This window comes from Meleagris gallopavo, chromosome 3 (genome assembly GCF_905368555.1).
Source record: "Meleagris gallopavo chromosome 3, MGAL_WU_HG_1.1, whole genome shotgun sequence".
Classification (NCBI taxonomy): domain Eukaryota; kingdom Metazoa; phylum Chordata; class Aves; order Galliformes; family Phasianidae; genus Meleagris; species Meleagris gallopavo.
The window spans coordinates 34040276-34059177 of record NC_139406.1 but is presented as its reverse complement, the minus strand read 5'-3'; the positions used below and the strand labels follow the sequence as shown (position 1 = coordinate 34059177).

The 18902-nt window shown below is 36.7% G+C and overlaps 1 protein-coding gene across 1 annotated transcript in view; it reads right to left on the bottom strand.

Moving 5' to 3' along the window:
- GABBR2 (gamma-aminobutyric acid type B receptor subunit 2) overlaps nucleotides 1-18902 on the bottom strand; it is a 444892-nt gene that overhangs the window by 257350 nt on the left and 168640 nt on the right. Inside the window, exon 3 of the mRNA XM_085220593.1 lies at nucleotides 2835-3005. Coding sequence (XP_085076719.1) covers nucleotides 2835-3005 — 171 coding nt within the window. The remainder of the gene's footprint in view (nucleotides 1-2834; nucleotides 3006-18902) is intronic.

Here is an 18902-nt window from a genome sequence, read left to right as displayed (position 1 = left end):
TTTTCTGTTTCATAGTCATGTTCTGAAACCTTTACATCTGCAACACTGGCAGCTCCCAACATTTTTCAGTCATTGATAGCTAAGCGTGACTTCCTTCTCATGACTTTTCACACAAAACCATGAAATAGAGAAAACACAAACCACAAGAACATCACTTGGTTTGTATTCAAAATACAATTTCAAGCAGTTAGCACTGGAGAGTGGCAGAACTAGAGGTTCCTGCAGAATCTCCAGTCAGCTGAAAGCTCACATGGGAACTAGAAACTGAATGTAGTCAGGACTTTTCTGAAAACTGTATGCAACACCCATAATTCTTCAGGGATCATAAATACCAAAGCTAGCCTTTCTTTGAGCAGTAGGTTGGAACAGACAATCTCCTGAGGTCTCTTCCAACCTAAATTATCCTATGATTCTATGCCATAACAAACACTTAAAACTGAAAATCCAGGAAAAAAAACAACATTTTAGAATCTCATTTATAAACCTTCGCCATAGGACCATTAACTTTTGAAACAGGTTCTTCTCCCAGAGGATGAGAATAGCGCAGCAGTCCAATAAATCTAGGTCACAGAAGCACAATGGATATGAACTTGCCCTACTTAATAAACAGAACTGATGAAGTTTGTATATACCCTTATACCAGGAGGACTTATGCAACTGAAGCATTAATCCAATGGAAGGGACAGTTTTAATTGTACAAACATATGCAAAGAATTTGTAGAGGATACCGATAGTGGGTTGTACTACTGACAACCATAGAATTCAGGCCACTTCAAAAATCATTATCAAAAGGATTAGAGCAATGCCAAGAAAGGGAGCTCCAAGTCACTCTACCTGTATCAGATATACAGATCATAGAATCACCGAATGGTCTGGGCTGAATCATCTTTAAGATCACCTACTTCCAACCCCCTGCTATAGGCAGGGATACCTCCCTCTAGACCAGGTTGCTCAAAGCCCCATCCAGCCTGGCCTTCAATGCTTCCAGGGAGGGGGCTTTCACAAACTTGCTGGGCAACTGTTCCAGTGTCTCACTAACCTCATAGTAAAGAATTTCTTCCTAATATCTAGTCTAAATCTACCCTCTTCCAGTTTAAAGCCATTTCCCGTCATCCTGTTGCTACATGCCCTTATAAGAAGTCCCTTCCAGCTTTCCTGTAGGCCCCTCTCTGGAAGGCCACGATCAGGTCTCCTTGGAATATTCTCTTCTCTGGGCTGAATTAGAATTAGAGTAGTCTAGTATTTTATACTTTTTCATTTACATACTATTCATTTTAAAATCTTTTTCTGCTTGTCAAGATTAGTCCAAATCCCAATTCTGCCTCTGCAAAAGTGCTTCCAGCTCTTCTCAAATGGGTACCAATTGATCATTCAGTAAACATTTTATCTCTCCCACTGTCTAGAAAACCATTTGACAGAATCCCATCCTTCTTGTTTGACAATGAGCCACTGATAGTGGCTCTTTGAAATTATAATTTCGAGACAGAGGAGGATAAAGCATACACACTTTTTGGCTGCTTTTTACCTCAGCACTCATTTTCAAAACATTCAACTGATCTGATGACAATTAACCTTGGTGGCAGGAATATTGGTCAGACAGTATCTTTCTCATGATCAAGTTTCTCCAGTTTTCTTTAGAAACAGTCATAAAGTATCACATATTACTCTATCTCCTTGAGACCTGTTATTTTGCCTTCAAATGAAATTAGTTTGCTTTACATGATTTATTCTTGACAAATTCATTTTGGCCATTGTTTAGCATCTTTTTATCTTCTGTGAAATTCTCAGTGGATTATCTGTTCAAATATCTTTCCAGGAATTTATTTTAGGCTGACTGGTCTATAATTCCCTTTATCTTTATGTGGATTTTGGAAAGACAGACAAAAAGGTCTCTTCCCTCCCCATGCTTATTATTCTTGAATTCTCAGAACTCATAAGGGAGGAATCTAAGATTTCTTAAGTACTTCAGAGTGAATTAATTGTGACAGAATTTGAAAATATCTGATTCACCTAAGCAGACTCTAACCTGTTCCTATCTCTCTTCACTAGTTTTAATTGTATTAGTGCTCAGATCACAGTCAGCCTTTTTTAATGAATGATGAAAAAGAAAAAAAAACAAAACACCAGCTATGAAACTGACATTCCTCTATTAGTTTTGCCTCTCAAATAATTGGCCAACTCACTCCCTTGTCTTGCTCTAATTAATTACTTATAAGATGTTTTCTTTTAACTACTTTATTGTTAATGCCATGCTAAAGGCCCTTGCCCCATAGTCTCTTTCAATTTCTATGAGCAAAATGTTGCTCAGGGTGAAACTCTGATTTGGGGGTGCATAATACTTGATCATATCAACTCTAGAGGCTGCAGTCATTTTTGTCTCAGTAAGTTCCTACAACTCTTTCAACCATACACTTAACAGATTTTCTCCCTCGGTGTTCAGACTGATGCTTAAAATAAATCAGAGCAAGAGAGGAACAAGACAAAATTAGATTTATTCTCTCTTTTAGCTGAACCAAGATACAAGCTTCCTTCAAAACTGTACACTTTGGCAAGTCAAAGAGTATAAAAGAATCCTTTGCTAGAAAACAATTGCGACTTTTTTTTGCACTTGGGTGCAACGATTTGGGTGTAAAGAAAACAAAAGATATTATGGGTAGTTTTTAACTATTGTTAGTGACATAAGCCCCAGAATGGAAATAAGTTTACTCAGTATGGCAGATACCGCCTAGTACAACAAAGCCAAAAAAGACTGAAACAGAACGTCTGTTTCTTTTTACTTAGTTGCTATTAATGGAAGAACTAGCTATTTGAAAAAAAAAATCTGCAAAGCTTACCTCAGAGAACCTTTGTACATCCTGGGTTAAAGTTCCTACTCTCTTCCATTGGTAATACTTGAGTAACTTCAAAATTGCTGGATTCACTGCATTATCAGATGGCACTGTCCGGAAGAAATAAGGATATTTTTTCTTGTCAGCCAACTCTGGAGTTGTTGCTGCAAATGAAAGCTGAAAAACAAAATAAAACAAAACAAACAAACAAACAAACAACAAAGAAAGGAAAGTCACAATGAGTCATCTGGCAGCCAGAAGAAAAACTTTGTTCTCAGTGCAACAAGACACAATCCTCTAGTAGTACCTTTCCTTACTGTCAGGTACCAGAAAGAGAATAATTATAACAGACAAGACTGCAGCACTGTAACTTGCCTGGCTCCCTATCTCTTTCACTGAGTAAGTTCCCTGTGATCTGAATGATCAAATTAGGCTAAGTGTCAGATTCTACATATGTGAAAACACCAGAATTGGTACAAGGCTGGAGAATGTTCATCATTAATAAAAGAGGAAATTTGTCAACACAAATAACAAAACTTTACTGAATTCTTCTGCCCAAACTAAAGGCCGCATATTTTTAGGGAAATGATTTCCAGATAGTGTTATTTACAGAATACCTGCAAACTGACTTTCTGAAAATGCTCATATTCCTATAATATTTGCAGTTATTTTCTCCAGTATTTTTAAAGCTGTTAGGAATGAGTTTTTCAAGGGTTATTTTTTATTATTATTATTTTTAATAGCCCTGCATAGCAGCTGAGGATTTTTTAAAGTACCAATTTAATGCAAATTGATTTGACTACCAAAAATATGCTTCTTAAGACAGATATGTTATATCTCTCAAATTCAACAGAGTCAAAAAGTAGAGGTGAATTCAAGCATATGTAAGAAAGCCCATTCAAGTGTTAAGTTTAAATTTTCTTCAGTCAAGCTTCCACATATTTATGCTAGAAACTCCGTTTTGAAATTCATAATAGACGGGTTTGATCTGAAATAACAGCTGTCTTTCTTTATGTTTATAAAATCTGGAGACTGGCAGAGATAAGACACCATTCCTTGATTTTACTCTCACAAAGGACATATGCATTGCTATAACCTCCCAAGCCTGAATATAATTTGTTTTCCTAATTAAAAACCCTGAAATCCAAACAGCTTAAAGTGTGCATAACTGGACAGATTATACTTTACAAAGAGAAGATGTTTCCTCTTCTCCTGACAGGAGCTAGACCTTCTACTTCCATGTAAGTCTCACGTAAAGCATTTTCAGCATAGAAACTGCTCTTCTGTTAGATTTCATGAAGAAAGTACAATATGAAGTACTGTCATATTGTGATCTTGATTTTTCAAAACCGTACTGGTTGGCTCACTCAGCACTTTGTAATATCTAGTAATTAGCACTAAGTTTGTGAAAGCTAATTTCAAGAGAAAAAAATGAAGGTCTTCAAGGTGGGAGCACATAGCTTTTCTGTCTAGCCTTGTAGTGCTGAACATCATTTATGTCTTGCACAATGAAAGGAGAAATTGACTTCAAAAATCCAGCATGAAGAGGAATGCCTCTCAGCAGCACGGCAGCTTGCAGCTTGGTCACAGCAAAGGACTTGCTTTTCAAGTTATTATGGTTTGGGATCGAATGTAATTTGTTTGATCCTTAAGAAGAAGAAATAAAGAGCAAGGCTGAGGTCACAGTGGTAATAAGCAACATAGACAAGGCTCATCTCATTCAGGTTCACAGATGGAACAGGACATTTTCAGAAGAAAAATATAGAAAGCCTTAGTGAGATGGCTTTAGGGGGAAGATCTGTGACAGAGGCAAATAAAATTTAAAGCCATCCTTTGAAATTCTAGTGTCTTAAATAAGTGCTTACATTAGGATCTTAATTGCCCAAAGTACTTTAGAAAACAATGAAGTGAAACCTTACGTATCTTCATTAACCAAAGATAAAGACTTGTAACTTAGCTTTCTCAGCTATGTAGTGATGGGAGATGAATTCAGGTATACATGTAATACTAACAGCATCTAAATTACAGAAAAATATACCTTGTCATTATCTTCTTGAAGACAGATTTAAATAGAAAATAGAAAAAAATTATGCGTATACAAGTCTTGGAACATTAGATAAGTTCCAATATAGGCTTCTCTTTCCCACCTTACAAATACCATGGTTGGTCACACTCTGCATCACTTTGCCATTTTAATAAGACACTCAAAAGAGATGGAACAAAAACATGAAATAGTTATGTCAGTTCATCTTCTTTTTTCTTTCACATAAAATAAGTCAGTGAAAATATCAAACTTCTCATAAAATAATCATACTGAGAGTTTGGGAACAAGCAATGAAATTAATCCAACAATTTCCAATACTTAGAAATACAGAGTCATAGAATGGTTTGAGTTGGAAGGGATCCCAAGGATCATCAAGTTCTAACCCCCTTGCCACGGGCAGAGCCACCAGCCTCCAGATATGGTACTAGACCAGGTTGCCCAGGACCCCATCCAACCTGACTTTGAATACCTCCAGGGACGGAGAATCCACAACCTCCCTGGGCAGCCTATTCCAGCACCTTATCACTCTCTTAGTAAAGAACTTCCCTCTGACATCTCATCTGAACCTTCCGTCCTTGAGCTTAAAACCATTTCCCCTTGTCCTATCAGAATATTCTACACTGGAAAGGATGAAGTAGGAAAAATGAAAAAGAAAAGCCACTGTATGTTTTAAAGAATTGTAACTAAAAGATCATGTTAATATGGACACAAAGAAGACTTACTGGAAAAGTATGTGATATAGCACAGGCCTCACCAGTGCAAAGCAGAAGAGCAGCGTTACCTCCCTTGATCTGTTGGCCATGCTTCTTTTGATGCAGCCCAGGATACAGTTGGCTTTCTGGGCTGAGAGGGCAGACACTCGGACTGGATAGCCGCATTCTTTTTGGCAAGGGCTTTCTACTTACAAGGATCATGGCTAGACTTGTTGTCTGGGAGGCAGCTGGTAGGTGAGCTGGCCTCCTGAGTGGGGGAGACGCTGCCCTCCCTGCTCACCCTGCCTGTACCAACTGCTGGTCCATGCTCTTCTGACATGCAGCACCCTGTTTGTGATGCTCCCGGGAGCTGCGCGCCCTGGAAACAGGCTTTATATGTATGGGGATTGGATGCCATCATCTTCTGGCTCTGCCAACACCACATCAGAGCCTCTGCCGCTCTTCCTGAATGCAGAGGAGCTGAGGGGCTTCCTCAGTCTCCCTGCACCTCTTTTTGTGCTCCTTTCCCACCTTTTTTCCACAGGTTTTTTTTTGCCTTTATGAAGAGTCCTTTGGTGCAAGTCTCTTGAGGTTTTTGACAAAATGACACTGTCCGTGGGCTTCTAAAACCACTGCTGGCAGTGGACACTAAGGCTGGACCTTGTATTGCTGCAGGCAGACAAGCATGAAAGCCAAATTGGGTTGACTTACTTGTAGCAGTTAGAACTAAGCCCAAGAGGTGGAGAGTAGGAGTTTGGTGGGGATAGATGGTCTGTTGAATTTCTCAAAGTATTGGAACTAGTCATAAATCATCCTTTGGGGTGCATGATGTTATTATTTCATGAAGAATTATTTAATATAAGCTGCTGAAGATGTTGGTCAATGCCAAACTTGAAGAAGGGAAAATCAGAATAAAAGTTTATTTTCACATTTCAATAAAACATAGGGCACACTGGACATCTATCAGGTTATATATTATAATTGATATATACACAAAGGGTCTCTGTGCATATGTTTATGAAAATATATAGGAAAAAAATATCACGTAAGAACTTAACAGATATCCATTTCAGTTGTCAGAAAAACTGAAGCTACTTTCAGGTCATCCTTAGGAAATCTTTCTTTACAAAATCTGTTTACAGTTTAATACGATTTGTGAGCAAATGCTTGAGGATTTAACATGAGTGTATTGAAGGAAACATACAAGCTATGGCTCTGGCAGAGATTTCAGATATCAAAGAATTTAAAACTTTTAAATGGAAAAGAAGATCATATTTACCATTCAACTAAGAGTATTAACTATAGTTCACATTGAGAATCAAATAGACAAAGATTTTGAAAAATAAATATTTGTATCTAAATAAAAGCCATCATTTTTTAAGGCAGAAGAATTTTTACTGCCACAATTAAATCTGCTCAAATTCACAAATGAAAGAAATAACACACTATTTCTGACTTTTAACATGATTCATATGCAGTCTTAAGTTCATAAAATTTAAGATATTTTTTCTTTAAAAATGTTTGGAAATCTTCCAAAAACAAAGAACTCAAAGAGATGAATTCTGCTTTCACAGAAAATATGTATATAATCAAGCATTACTCCACAGAACTCAAGGAAGTTTCTTTGGCTTCATGCTGCAAATGAAAGTATAATTTGATAATGCTGAGACAGGAAAGGATACTATGTTGTACAAAATTATGACAAATGCTTCAGCCTAATATGACAGATGGCCAGGTTGAGGAATTTGATCTGAGGAATTTTGCTGAAAAACTGAAAATTATAGCCAGTATTTTATTAAGAAGCTGTTGGAGCCAAGCATGCATTTTGATAAATTAATTTTTCTCCAGGAAGGTGATACTTTCTGAAACAGGAAAGCATTATTTTATACGAAAATCCATACAGCTTTACAGAAGGGTCTTGGCAAATACTAGATGCAGAGAGATGGAAAAAAAAGTTAAAACTAAGTGTAGAAAAGAACTGATCTGTACAGAGGAGTACAGGCTAGCTTTGTAACCCTATATCAATCTGAAATGAAGCATGGTAGATTAATATCAATCTAAAGCGCTATCAAGTTGAAACAAGGATGTTCATATTTTGGTCAAGTAGGAGTGCATTCCCCTAAGGAAAGCCAGTACATAAGCAGGAATGGTAAGAGGATAAACTCTTCATTTAAGAAAATGGGATGCAACACTAATGAAGTCAACAGGACTGACTAGGAGTTGTGTAAGAGGAGAGAGATCTGGCATAAAGTTAGAAAAGAAAACAGAACTATATAGAGTGTGTGTGTATGATGTATAGAAATTCAAAGGTTGGAAACTGGAAGACTGAAGCAATTCTATATTCCAAAGAACTCCAGAGAGAAAGGAAGCCCCAGAAAAGGGAAACTGTTTTCTGATGATTGGCTGTTTTGCTATCATAAGAAAGTGTTTATATTAAAATGTTGTTACTATATTAATACACAGATGTCTAAGAAAAATAAGAGTTCAGAACAAAAAAAAAAGTCACCCTAACCTAAGGCAACAAGTCTGTTAAGGACCACAGTTATTTACAAGGGCTGTATTAGCTAAAGAAAATTAATAGCAAAAAAAAGCATCAGCACAGTTACTCCATGTACATAAAACCAATATGTCAGGAAATGCATCCTCCTGAAGAAAAAAGGAACCAGTGGAGCAGAGTGGCTAAAGGAACACACCATCTCAGATGGCAAGTACCCCAGCAGCTCAGGAGACCCTTGCCTTCTGGCAAGAGAAGCCAGAAAGTCTGATCTTCATAATCCCAAACTAAGAAGGAGGTGTCACTCTACAATGGAAAAAGCTTTGAAACAAAGCTAGACACTACGCGCACAGAGTATTATACAATGAAAAAGATTTAAATAAAGGAAAATATCTTAGTTAATAATAGGGTGATCTCCCTCTAATAAAACACATCTGCTAAGACAACTGATTCATATTTCCAAATAGTAAAATTGGGTTATTGATCACCAGAGAGATTAGCTTAATTTTCTTAGACTTCTGCACTGTGGCTTGTACAAGTGTTTTATTAATGAGCCCTAGAAATTTAAATCTGCCTCTGTTGCTGAAAAACAAGACTTGATAGAGAGTGTTGTATATATATATATCACATATAAATGACAGATAATGCCTGTATTATGTTGATAAATCAACACTGCTAAATAAGATAAGCACTGCTGATTCAATCGGTCAGTAGCAGCATTTATTATCATCATACCTAAAGACTGCATGCCATGTTTGTTTTGTTAAGATGAAATACTCTCTGTGAACATTGAAAATGCAAACAACTATTTCCAAAAAGTATGCCGAATGTCAGAAAGCTGCACAGAAAATACTCAAGCAATGATGGGCTTGCACATACAGAATCTTGTAGGAAAATTACAAGGACAAAACTTAGTTTGCAGAAATGAATAATTGTGGCACCATAAACCACTCTCTGCATGCCTTGCCAGGAGCTCTACAGCTTCAACAAACCTGTGCCAACAATAACGCTTGAATTGAGCATGTGATTCAGAGACAGGAAATAGATTGAAGCCTAACCATTAAATCGTATTGTTGATTGAACAGTAACTGATAGAATAGTTATGTTTTATAATAAATACTGAAAGACACAGAATGTAAAGATTCAGGTTAAATATTAATTTAGTATTTAGAGATTAACAGTAAGTTTACTCTATAAACCACCATGCCTTGAAGTGATGATTCACTACTATCAAATTATCTTGCCACTAGACAAGTTATGAATGTAAGCTTTAATATAATAACAGTACTTTGAATAAGAAAACAGGCATATAATCAAAAGAGAGCCTTAAAAATCACATGATACCATGCACAAAATCATCATCTAATCTATTTTAAGGAGTGATATGAATGAAAGATATGTGGAAATAATTTTGCAAAGATGGTCACAAAAACCCACATGTTTGAAAAAAAATCCAACGATACTAAGCACAGTGACTTCCTTGACAGAGGAATTGCACAGATCTTCAAAGTAGTTAAAGCAACACACAGTAGTAATGATCAAGAAACAAAGGTAATGTTTCTTATCAATTTGACTGGTGATATGTATCTAAATACAGAGATTAAAAGAGCTGGTTCTTAAATGGACCTAGGAATCAAATTGCAGTCTTCCTTACTAGCTATACTGCAATCCTAATTCCCAGTAGAACAGGTGATGCACTAATATAAGCAGAAAGGAGGACTAAAAAGAATTTATAATAAGGAGTGGTGCTTTCCAACAGCTACAGTTTTATCTGCCATCAGTACTCTTAAGTGTTTACTGGGATGAAATCTATGGAGACTCCATCGTGCTTAAATTCAGAAGATTTCATGAGATTGTCATAACACAAACTTCAGTGCTCTGAGAGATGCAACTAACATAAAAAAAATCTGCTGTTAACTCTGTTGTAAGGGCTTCCACTGCGACATTTAGAAAAGCAAAATGAAAGTCTAAAAGAAGCCATATGATGGTTCACTAGCAAATAAAAGGGCAGGAGGCCTTATCCAAGTGGGAACATAAAAACCCACATAGTGTAAAACACACTGGACATGAATTGATCTCGTGGATGAACATCCATCCCTTTCATCACCCATAACACATTACTCATCTGATTAGAGCTTCTCTTTCTTTTAAAATCAGATATTTTGCCAAATACTCCTGCCCAATATCATCTGCTGTTACCTTCATTAATTTGGTGGCTGAAATTGCTTCCACTGACTGCCTCTTGGCACCTCGGAGTTTATAGAAAAAAGAACTTTTAGCTGGTCTCAGCTTGGAAGGCACTTGCCTGAATTCTGGTGGCATTCCAGTGAACTAATCCAATCACAATAAAATTGACATTCAGTTGCATGCTGCTCTGGAGACATTTCAGGAAGCAATTCTGACTACTGAATGAATCAATATTTTTGAAGAATAAAACTGGTTTAGATTAAAAAAAAAAATAAAATAAAAAAAATCCGTGGTATGAGTAGCTCACAACTGAAAAATGTGTATGTATAGATTTATGGGAAAGAACCATTCAGTCGTGTTTGCTTCCAGATTAGAAAGCCTGACATAAACGACATGGTAGGAACTGCAAATGTCTGAATGCAGGAAATCAAGCCAGATGACAAAGTTTCATCTTTCAAATGTTAAGATTTCCTACTCCCATAAAGTTTATAGGTTATGTTTAAAAATGATATAGAATTGAACTTTAGATGAGAGGAGTTTTTGTTTTGTTGGTTTTTTGTTTGTTTGTTTTACTTATCTTCAAGTAATGGAGAGGCCGAACAACACCGAAAACTGCCATAAATGGATGGATGGACGGACAGAAGGAAGGAAGGAAGGAAGGAAGGAAGGAAGGACGGAAGGAAGGGAAGAAACTTACTAGACATTTTACTTCACCTGTTTCTTAGAAAGGGATTTTAAAACTTTACTCTATTGTTTGCACCAGCCAGAGTCTATGTTTAAGAACTTCATAGAAAAAACAAACTAAAGGAATTCCTAGAAGAACATTTCAATATATGAATAATAAGTAGAGATATTAGTGTTCAAAGCAGAATAAAGATAGTGAACAAATCCAAGTTCAAATAATGTGATTTTGATTTCCAATAAATACTGCCTAACAAAGCTAATAAATTCACCTTATTTCTGAGATATGCCAAAGAATTATATCATTATATCATCATGTCCAGCAGTTCAGCGGTTAACAGTGCAACCAATGAAGTTGGAAGTGACTTTGCCATTTATATAGTGTTGAAGTAGATAGCCAGCTGAATATGAAGCAGAATAACCATCTCAAATCATACCATATCTTGATTCTTGCACTATTTATGGAAAATAACTTTTATCCTCTTTTCATTGCATATCTCTTCTGACCATTCATTTGAAAAAGTCTAGTATGGCTTGAAGCAGATGTCAAAAAAAAAAAAGGAAAAAATCTGGTAATCATGGACTGCTTTTTCTGCTCTTTAGACAGTATTTTCAAATCTATATGAGAAATAAATCATTTACACATAAAACAGGTGTTTTACTTATTGCTGGAGGTGTATCAGAGCACTGAAATCAAATGTCAGGTCTACTGAGGTTGCTGCAAAATTTGTTTTCATTTCTAAACAGGATAATAGACTAAATCTTTCAAGCATTTTCATAAATGGAACCGCACTGTGAGAGTGCATTGTATATCTCTGTCTGTCACACTCAGTTGCTTAGCATTTGGCTACTGGCCTGGATTATACAAGAATAGAGCTTCAAATCCCTGCTATGCTTCTATGACAGCATTATTATTTATCCCAAATTATACAGTCCCCTACTCTGTCCACTCTATTTACCTAGTTTCCTGGTCTCTGGTCTGTAAGAGATAATTCTAAAAATTTAGTGCAAACCAATAAGTTTGCAAATATTTCACCTTTGACAAAACAGGCTATGTTACAATAAGTCATAAAAATAAAACAACCAAGCAAAATAATAATAATAATAATAATAATAATAAAAATTAGATTCAGACCTATTCACCTACTCACAACAGTATGCTCTTGGCTGACTGCTCAAAATGACAAGGGCTGCTCTGAAAGTAATGCCTCCTATTTTATTACACTGGCCTACGATATCTTAAGTGGATGCTGATGGTATGGCAGTGGAGGTTGAACCTTCCCACCAATATTCTGTTACATTTTGTTGTCATATGACAAATGGCAGCAGAGGGGCAGTCTGACAGAATGGTGTCTGATATGGAAGTGCATATGAAGAAAAGGTGTAGAACTGAATTCTTTTGTGAGAAAAAAAATAGCAACCATTAACATTCATTAACACTTCCTGAACGTTTTTGGAGACACATTTATGGAGAACTTCTGTGGATGTGAGCACAGTGAGGAGGTGGGTGGTACGCTTCAGCAGAGGCAAGAACAGTGAAAGTGTGTCAGCTCCTCTCCTGCAGATACTTAGGAGGGCAGCATGCAGGCTCTGGTTCATTATTGGTGCATAAGTAATGGTGGTGCCTATGTCGAACAATAGTGTTTTGTAGCTGATAATGTAGTACCATTGTGCTCTTTGTTCTGGTTTCCATGGAAGTAAATAGGAGGCATTACTTTTGGAGCGATCTGTCATTCTCTTAGCATTGCTTGTTTGGCAGACTTCATCCAGATAACACATATTAAAACTACAACTGTCCTGCTTACATTTGGACTTTAAATAAGATACCTATTTTATTATTTTCCCCCCCTCTAAGTGATGAAAAGTAGGAAAAAGCTTCACCAGTACAAAGATATCTTAATTGTAGAATATGGGTTGTCATTTCGTGTGAACAAATCAGCACTCTATTAGAATCAGGAAGAAAGATCACTGGTGAAAGCTGAGAATTGCCAATTTCCCTAAAACTGCCTTAGGTCTTTTCTATTTTTCAATTGGCCTGTATGGCATCTGAAGAAAAAGAGAACACAATGTCAATTCAGAATTTACTGAAATCCTTACAATTATCCTTTTTGTACAGCCCTAAGTCATGAATTAGTAGCTTGTTTATTCATTCTTTCTCTGCTTTCAAATCTAAGCAAGAAATGCCATGTTTTTCAAGCCCAAACAGGCGACTTCCTCACTGTGCAAAGTAGGGATAAAGATGCTGTTTGCTTTGCATGGAGCAGCACAGCTTATAGATGCCTCATCAGGTCCCGGGAGTGATAGCACAGCACTAATTCTGCACACTGCTTGGACTAATTTGCTTTTTCTTTCAGATCTGTAACTTTTCTAATGTCTCAGCACTGCATGGTGCAGTCACAACACACTAGGAGTACTCAGAAAGAAGTCCAACATCATTTTCTTGCAAATATACCTTCTCTAATCACAGATGAAGAAGAGTTACACTACTGAACTCAAAGGGCTTGCTGGAGATGTTGAAACACAGACTGGCAAAAAAAATCTGTGAACTTTCTCTGCCAACAGATGCTGCCAACAAAATAAGCCCTGTTTCCAAGGAAAACGTTTTTTTCCATGCCCAACAGCAAAGTCATCCTGGTTTACATTGTCACTACAAGCCTTCTGCAGAAATGCCAATCACAATTATGATTATACTGTATTTGGTATAAAAAACATCAAATGTATGTTCAGTCCTGTTCTAAATAATAAGCAAGATCGCATACACTTGATGGTTTTCTTTATTTGAAGTACACAGAGATTTTATGAAGATGTTTTAGACAGAAAGCCACACGTGCAACACCTTCTAGAAATGTATACACCCTGGAAAAGTTCATTCAGACCTTTTCTGACAATCTAAATCACAACAGCCCTATGCTGTGGTTTCTAATCCTGAAATACAAATGAGTACAATCATTTTTCATGAGGCTTTATATCTTATTTTTATAAGATAAAAAATGGCAAACCATCTTGGTTCAAGTACAGTTACAAAACAAAAATCCCTTCTGAATGCCATTGGCAAAGTGGAACAAGGCATACGCATTTCCTCCTGTACCGCTGCCTCCTGGACATCAGCTAATTGTTGCCTGAGTAATCCTCAATGTGTTTCTCTCAATACCTATGCCTTGCAGGTCACTTCAGCGGTTACTACTAATTTAATAAATGTTTCTTTATGTCTGCATTTGAGTTTAAGTACAGCACTTGCCCCTGGTCTTAGAATGCATTCTGGGTAGAATCCAGTAACATTATCTACACCATTTAAGATTATGTACACTTCAATTAGATCTCTTAACCATTTATCCTTCATTCTTGCCATCATCCCTGTTCCTACAGGCTGACAACTGAACGTTTTATCTAGACCTCATTAGCTTTCTTTGTTACTTCATAGCACTGTTCATGACAATCCCAACTATTCCTGAAAATAGTCATTACTGATCTGCTCTTTTTACCAATTATTTCCCACAACTTCCATTCGTCCATTCAGGTCAGATAAAAACTGAACTAGACAACTCTACAGCCATAGTTAATACTAAACCTAACATAGCCTTAATTTTTTCACACACGAGGAATATCTCTATGTTTTATCTGGCAAGGAGTCAGGAAAGTGCTTAAGAAAATCATTTAATTTTAAATATTTCAGGATCTATATTGATTTGAGAGAAGTTACTCAGATATGAAAACTCAGTACGTGCATTATAGTTTGGTAGTGCTTATTAGTTTTGGAAGGCCAGCTTAAATATCTTACCTAATTTAATCTCATGTAATTTATTATTTACTACTCATTTCTCAAGTGTGGTGATTAAGCTGTAATTGCTTAAAGTCACTTGTCTCTTCTCAACCCTCTTTCTTGTGATGTAACATTTTCTGAATTATGGTTTGTTTTTATGCAACATATTTTACAAAACTGTTTGTTTTACTTTTTTACTTTGCACATTTTTTTTTTTTTTAAGTATTTATCTTATTTTATGACTTCGTCTACTTGGTCTTAACATTTTATAGACTTTGACTTCTGTCATTTTGGCTACTTTTGTGTTTCTTTTTCAAACACCACTGTTGGACATATTCCTGCAAAGTGTGAACTTATTTAATGTTTTTATTGCCTATACATAGGACAAACCCATGATGGAGCAAGCACTGGATAGGACAGACAGGACAAATAGAAAGCATTTCTAACAGAGTTTACTACTGTAATTCCAAATCAGAAAATATAAATTATGAGCATTCAACTGAAGATTTCAGAAATTAAATGGATGCTCCGAATGGCTTTTCCTAATTAATTGGACTTTACTCCATGCTAACATATATCAGTTAAAACACTGTCAGTTATATCAAGAATACGAGAGATGCACTAACGACCTGTACTAATGTATTGTGCTTCTGGGTAAAGAATAAAATAAGATTAACAATATTCACTGTGTATTTTTAACAAGGAAGTTAGTCAAAAATCCTCTGAAATTGTGTAGTTAAGTCTTAACTGAACAGCAACAGTTACCTGCTAAAGAGAACTATGCCTTTAGATTTTAGACTGTTGGTGTATTTGATCACTTAACTAGTAACAAAAGAGAAAGTGACAAGTGACAGTAGGACCACCTGTTTGTTCAATAGAGCAGAAGTGCTTATTCTAATGTACATACGGTATCTCTGCAGCAAGTTCACAGAAAAACCTAGAAATTAATATAGCATTCTTTGCTTTGCTTTCCTAAATCTGGTAATCATATTCATGCTGCTCACTATCTACAAACTACTGCCAGTTTTCATTTCTACTGTACTAATAGATTACTTTTTGTCCAGCTTGAGTCCTGATTTTCCCCTTGTAGACAGATTCTAATTAGTCTGAGCAGGAAAGCACCTACCAGAGCACAGATAAGGAGTGCTCAGAAGTGGCCAGCATGGAGACTGCCTCCTGATCCATTCCAAAAGAGGGCTCTGAAGATAAGAAAAAGCAGGCAGGAAATCCAGCCAGGAAATAAGCAGCAGTGCAAGAAGAGGATAAGAGATTGTGAGATAGATGGACAAAGATATGACAGAATCAGAGAGAAGTTATTCAGAGCACAGGAAAAGAAAGACACACTGAAGGAGAAAGAAAAAAAAAAAAAAAAAGAGACATGAACAGTGCAAACAGGTATGGTGGACAAATGCGGTGAACATACTAATATAAATCTTTCCAAGAGGAATTTTAGCATTTGTAACATGCTGAAAGCTAGGCTTTGCAAATGCTTGAGCTGATATACGTAAAGGTAGGCATCTAAGCAGACGCACGATTATATGCCCCTGTGTTGAACTGAAGAATGTTGCAGGTCTGCAGCCAATGAAAAGCCAGTGTCATCTGGACAACAAGAAGCAGTATGTTGAGGGTACTATGTGCATTTTAAGTCTTTTCTTAAGTCTACCAAAGGAATATTACCTCCCAGCACATTTACAGTGGAGTAAAGCTTCAAATTTTATGTGACTTATATTGGTGTATCATAACTTGTATTGACTTGCCTATGTAAACTTTGAGGTGAGATGAGTCACTCCCTAAAGGCATCTACTTCTCACCACAGTAGGCACTGATGGGAGACAACAGTGACTACATCAGTTGCACACACCCACACTGCACTTGGTCAAATGAATCCTGTACAAACTGTCAGATGTATATAGATATTTAAGCATATGATGAAGCAGTGAGGCACCTAGAAACACTTCAGCCTCTTAGCCCTTCAGGATTTGTAGGTATTTGATTTCTTTGACAAATACTTTGTAAAACTAAGTAAAACGGTTGACAGGTGCCTAAGTTCTTCAAAAATCATATTAAAAGAGAAATACAGATGTTATGAAATGTTCCAGTGGATTCATATCTTCACTATCCAGAAAAATTCTTGTCATAGTGCTAAAGTTGAATCTTCACTGTAATTTATCTCAGACTTAAAAATAATTGAAGATTCAGGTTAAGTGTCTCTGGATAGTCTTAACCCTGTCCTTACTACATCTTTCATAACAGCTTAATACTTTCACTTCTACACAGACAACCCAAAGCAATGGTGCAACGGTTTACATTGTTGAATAAGATGTGCCATCTCAACTAGTGATTTTTGTAATGCCGTTGAACATAGCCTCACCTCCTCAAACAATCTCACTCTATAACCAGAAGCTCATTTACCTTAAACTTCAAGCAACAGGCAAACAAATCAAAGCCCATGTACCTGCATCTGCTCCTTTTAAGTTGTTGTACTCTTGTACGCATGGCTAATGCTGGGGCAAACCTCTGGTACACACAAGCCCAACAAAAGTCTGCTGGTAGGCTTCATCTGAAATCACCTCTCTTGGGATGATGTCACATCGCATCACTGGAATATGCACAGGTTTCTGCTCCCATTACCATGCAAATATTGCATGACAGTTAAGCTGTTGTAAATAGCTATGAGTTTTCTGCAGGTACTTATTTACAAAAATACAAGTGCAACGCAAATAAAATCTAAGAGAAAATGTATTTTAAAGGACTAAATAAAAGAATAGGTAATACAAATTTATCTCACACCTTACTCCACATTCTCCACACAGTACAGTATAATTGTAGGGAAGAGTTACTAAACAAATACTACAAGCAATCCCGGTCCATTTCTCATTTGGGGAGTCGGACACAATTAATCACTATGACAGATGAAAGTGAAGCAGACGGGTACAAGTAATTCTCACTATTCCTAGCAGAAAATGGTGCATTACAGGCATAGATTTTCCCTTGAGATAGCAAAAAACACAACCAAAAAGACAAAACAGAACAAAATCTTAAACTCGGGCCATTGAAGTGCTGTGAATTAGTCTATACAGAAAATAAAATAAAATAAAATTGGAAATATTACACTCTTGTTCTCTGCTTTGGCTGCAAAATATGTTGATGGGTCAAGATGTCATTCAAATCATACTTGCTTAAAGTCATTTTGTGTTAAAGTGATGCCTACTTTCAAGTTACTGATCAAACGGAAATGGAATAATCATTTTGCTGATGAAAAGAGGTTTTTTTGTTTTTTTTTTTTAATTCACAGAGTAGGTAATAATTCAGAAATTTGGACACTAGTATTACTGATGCTATTGAGAACTCATAAGCTACACATAATGGTTAATACACATAATTTTCCTGTATTGACAGCCTACATCTGTCATTGCCAGCAAACTTGCTCATCTATTCAAGCTGTGAATCTGCAGGATTCAAATCAGCATTGTGGCTGGAGGAGAATTGGTCAGGAGGGGAAAGAAGAGGGGAAGGACTCCAAAGTGAATGTAGTTATTTCTGGGTGTTTGTTTCTAGAAGGTAGAAAATTGTTTCCCAACAGCTGTCAAAGAGTGAGAAGCCACTGCGATTTGTTGAGGCTGAAGTTAGGAATAGATATGTACATTCCTTCATCCATATGTCTTACTACGTTTCCCCTTTCTCCTGCCATGCAACACATTAGCTTCCTTGAGAACCACAATATGCACATTTCATCCTTCAAACAGCCATACTTCTATCATTGTCATAACCTCAACTTACTTCTTCTTGAGCTGTTCAGAAGAAGAGACAAGAATCGGGAGTTATTCTTTGAAGAGGTGGAGTAGAAAGCTCATTTTTGAACAAGATGCTAGGCAATTAAAAATGCTGGAGATAACCACAATGATTCATCTTCCTAGCCTTCATCCCACTAGCTGTGTAAGAAGCAGATACCAAACATCCTTGCATCCTGACACAGAATTGAGGTGGCAAACGATCAACAGTAAGATTGCCCTTTACTGGTTCCCCCAAGATTCAGTACTAACAGAATATGCAAGATGCCTCCACCGATGGGGCATCCACAACCTCCTTGGGCAACCTCTTCCAGTGTGTCACCACCCTCTGTGTGAAAAACTTCCTCCTAATATCTAACCTAAACCTCCCCTGTCTCAGTTTAAAACCCCTTGTCTGATCACTATCAACCCATGTTAACAGTTGT